Raw genomic sequence first — 4,609 nt, 5'->3', positions numbered from 1 at the left:
TAATAAACATTGATTTATTCACTATTCAACCAAACATAACGATGTTTATTATCTTTAGAACAACAGGTTTATTTTTCTTGTGTGTACGAGTTTACTAACATATGAAACCATCCATGTCACGCATGCACGAAATAATGTGGGTATACATATTTGTAAATCTTATTTCAAAAAGATTGCCCTCGATCCTATCAAAGTCGAGGTAAATTGTAATTGAGCAATTACAAAATTAATTTTATATAAATAATGATCAAAGTTCCTATTTGTAACGCGTTGAAAAAATGCACTCAAATATTTTGACAAATGCTCAATTCCTAAAAACTTTACTGGTACCGAAAAAGCAAAATGTATGAGCTCTAAATACGTCTAATTCCTGATAATTCTAAAGGAAATAATATCTATATTCCTATAGTAGTAGAATATTATTTAATATCTTTTGAATTAATTGAATTGTATAGTGCTTTAGTCTATAACTTTTATGCTCTATAACTTTTGTAATAATAAACAAATAAAAATATATAAATATACAGTAAGATATAATATTTTTTGACGAGCGTTACAATATTAACGTCTTAAGAGTGAGGTGTCATTAGATAACCCATAGCCCGCTTCGAACTTTAAGATACGTCAAATTTTACATTATTATGTCTTGATTCTTGATACGATATCTAGTAAGTAGGTTGTTAAATTAAGTATTCCAACGATATCGCCGTTTGAATTCACAATAGAACTTAGATACAATGTACTGAAGTGAACTCAGACACGTGAAGTAAAGTAATTCTAAAGTACCCTAACGAGTAAATCCAATTGAATCGATTGTTAGACCCTCTCCCAGACAGCCGACCCTTCGTCTGGATGGGGTGAGAATCGCGACCTTGCAAAACCCTACCCGGAAACTACATTTGAATATACGATTATTAGATAATTTTATGTAGGTCTCTAGTAGGTAGTAGATCCATTTTAAAATTTTGTAAGAATAAAAAAAACGCATATTTTATTAAGTTTACAATTTGCATAAAGATAAGATGAGAATGGAAGTGACAGAGCTTGTTATAATAATGTTAGAGTTGTTATTATTATGTCCCGCGCAAAACAAAAGTTAGAAGAAACAGAAATGAAGTGCGTCTGTTGCTTGGGGTCCGTTTGTTTTGTTTGTTCGTCGGCAGTGACGTCGCGGTGTTGTCACGCGCGGCTCGACTCGCCGGCAGCGGCGGTCTCGGCTCAGTCGCATCGCTCGCGCCGACCGCGCCACTCGCGACCTCCCGCGCCCACCGACCATGCTGCTCACCGCAGTGCTCGCCCTCGCCGTCGCCGCCGCGGCCGCCCAGAACGAGACGCGACCCCCGCCCCCGAGGCGCGAACAGTTCCGCGTCATCTACGAATGGAACGCCATAGATTTCGACTGGGCCTCCCCGGCCGATCGGGAGGCCTACCTCAATACAAGCAGATATATTCCCCAGAACGTCCTAATATCTGGAATAAGCTTTTACGGCGAAAACCTGTTCATAACGGTGCCGAGGATGATGCGCGGGGTCCCGGCGACTCTCGCGACGATCCCGGTGGTGCAGAGCGACACAGCGCCCAAGCTGCGCCCGTTCCCTAGCTGGGACGCCAACAAGGTCGGCGACTGCCAGGCGCTGCAGTTCGTCCAGAACGTCCAGGTCGACCGCAATGGCATCCTGTGGATCCTGGACAACGGCCGCGTCGGCACGCTCACCGACAAGCCCGACTCCAAGTGCCCGCCGTCCATCGTGCTCATCGACCTAAAAACCGGCAAAAATGAAATGCAGCGATTCCCGTTAAATCCAGTGGACAGCTCTAACACGTATCTAAATGATCTCGTCGTTGATAACCGTCGCGATGGAGACTATGCTTACATTACGGATAACAGTGCTACCGATCCGGGTATTATAGTTTTCCGTCGCAGTGACAAGAAGTCGTGGAAAGTGCGTGATTCCTATTCAATGTCCGCCGTTCCCGAGGCGACCACTTTCCGCATCAACGGCACCACGGTGGACCTGCCGGTCAACGTGGACAGCATCGCGCTCGGACCCCAGTTCCTCGCCGGTGACACAGTCGACCGCACCATCTACTACTGCCCACTGTCTAGCTTCCACATGTATGCCATCAATGCCTCAGTTTTGCGAAACGAAACTATTGGGCAAAAGGACGGCGCTCTACGACCGTATGTAGTCGATCTCGGAATTAAAGCTTCCCAGACCGATGGAATGAAAATGGACGCAAACGGCGTACTCTACTTCGGCTTGGTGGGCAACTCGACCATCGCGGAGTGGAACACGAGCCTGCCCTTCCAGCACGGGCAGAGGACGATCGCCCGCGACGCCAACTATATTCAGTGGGTGGACCGATTCGCTTTCGACGACCACGGCAATGTTTACGTAGTGGTGAATAGGCTATTTAATTTCATGAAGAACGAAGTTTCGCTGAGTGATGTGAACTACAGGATTCTGAAATCGCACACGGGGTCGAAGAGCTACGTGTTCGGGGAGGAGGTGACGCCGCCGGGGCTGCCAGGCGGCGCGGCGCCGCTGCGCGCGCTTGGCGCGGCACTGCTGTTGGCGGTGCTGGCGCACCTGCTGGCCTAGTGCGCGCGCGACCCGGTCGCGGCCCGCGCCCGGCCCTGACCGTGATGCATTGTGCGCCGCTCTGACTGATGCGTATCATTACCAAATATTAAGGTTACCTTGACCGCGCGGTCGACCCAGTGATAATGTGAATGAAAGCTGTGCATATCTTGACGAATTAATATTATTTATAGATTTAGGTGTACAATACAACATTGGTGACCTTTAGGCGGGTTAGAGTCGTGAAGAAGAGGCTCCCCGACGATAGGTCGGGGACGCATTGCCAAAGCTGCGCCCGCGACTCGAACAATTAACATTCCAGCTCTTTGTATTTAGTTAAGGCGCTTCGTATGTGTAATATTTATTCATTAACACATCCATAATATATATGAAATATTACCATTTAAAATGATATGTAGCTCAATTCAAAGTTCTCGGAGTGTATAATAAAAATGGTAAAATGGTATATAATACCTGATTGTGTAAAATAACAATAGGTACATTTGATAGGTTATTGTTACTAAAATTGTAAGAATGAGGAGTGAACGTGACTGTATGTTTAATTTTAAAATAATAAACGTGTTTATCATATTATTGTGTTTGCTGTTTTTATTGCTCGTCTGTGGATGAAGGTTGCTCTCTCGTGTAAACTATTATATAGTACAGTCAAGGTATTTAAGAGCGACACGAACAAAGTGCCAAAAATATGTATAGACGACCTTAATGGCCATACATTAAGTATACATTCTTGGCACTTTGTCCGGGTCTAGATTGAATATCTCGACTGCACCTATAATCTACTATCGAGTCTAATGACATATCTTTCTTTTAAAAGGAAGAAGTCCCAGTTCCCTGTAGGTACTATAATACACCATAGGTTTACTTGAGTTGTTATTTGGGGTATATATGCCATAGACTCACTTTCGAGGACACATTTTTAATGTTTTGATTGTACTTCCGAATTTTTTCACTTTGAACTCGATCAAAATGTCTTCACGGAAATGTATCGAAACAAACTGTGCAATAATGCTCCTTTTAAACCATATAAGTAATTGACTTACTACTTAATGCCATTTGGCATAAGTCCGGGACGCAGCTATGCGGTGGAATGAGATAGCAATATCACTTGATCCCTCTATAGCATAAATGTGTCCCTTGGACTGGCCTACGTTGGGCCATCGTGTAGAGGAGCCATGGAAGTGCATTTTATTTCACCGCTCGAATAGAAGTTCTCTGTCCCACAGAAACATGGTGTACTTAATATGTCTCATATTAGGCTCATAGCGAAAAGGTAGTTCAACTGAATAATTAAGCCGAGAAGGTAGGTTTATCACGCCAACTTAACGATGTTAACATAATTACCAATTAAATTAAGTCAAAACCATTGATTAAAAGCATAATTAAATGTACACAATTGTCTCCGTTAAAAAGATTTATTCTACTGAAAATTGGAAAAAATACTAACTACTTATTAGGGTGGTTCACGATTGTATGGAAGTAAAAAAAATATATGCAATATTTTCTCCACATGGCCCTTTGTTCTATTACGAAGTAGTAATGTATGTGCCTTTTGACTCATTTTTTCATTATTTACTGGTCGCTCAACATTGCTTTAGAATTTGATATCTCATACAATAAAGAATCAAAGTAATTCAAAAATAACAAAATTGTCGGTTTATGTTTTATTTAGTTGTGACTAAATAGGGAAAAATTTAATAAAACCATTAAAACGCCTCTATGAAAGACTTTTTTTATGGTCAAGTTCATTTCATACATTTTTATGGCAGAATTGCTCCATTGTGAGCGACTTCTAAATAATGTTTGATTGCTCTCAACATTGGTTTATATAATTGTTAAACGTTCTTGACTAAAAAGAACCTTGTGGAGTATCAACATTCAAAAGATTTTTTTTACCACCCTATTACTTACAGCGGAAAGATGACCCCGAGACGGTTCTGTTAATTTATATATGTTGATAATGCGTTTAAAGTCTTTAAACCAATAATGTGGAGTTATCTAAACCAACA

At 41.9% G+C, this 4,609-nt stretch overlaps 1 protein-coding gene across 1 annotated transcript; it reads left to right on the top strand.

Annotated features, from left to right (window-relative positions):
- The first annotated feature begins 1,184 nt into the window (after positions 1–1,184).
- Positions 1,185–3,173, top strand: LOC133522313 (protein yellow-like). Its single transcript, XM_061857611.1, has one exon. The coding sequence runs from the start codon at positions 1,275–1,277 to the stop codon at positions 2,601–2,603; it is 1,329 nt and encodes a 442-aa protein (XP_061713595.1). The 5' UTR covers positions 1,185–1,274; the 3' UTR covers positions 2,604–3,173.
- Positions 3,174–4,609: the final 1,436 nt, after the last annotated feature.

The sequence above is a fragment of the Cydia pomonella genome, chromosome 10 (assembly GCF_033807575.1).
Source record: "Cydia pomonella isolate Wapato2018A chromosome 10, ilCydPomo1, whole genome shotgun sequence".
NCBI classification, from domain to species: Eukaryota; Metazoa; Arthropoda; class Insecta; order Lepidoptera; family Tortricidae; genus Cydia; species Cydia pomonella.
Note: the sequence above shows the minus strand (reverse complement) of the source record. Positions and strands in the feature narration are given on the sequence as shown.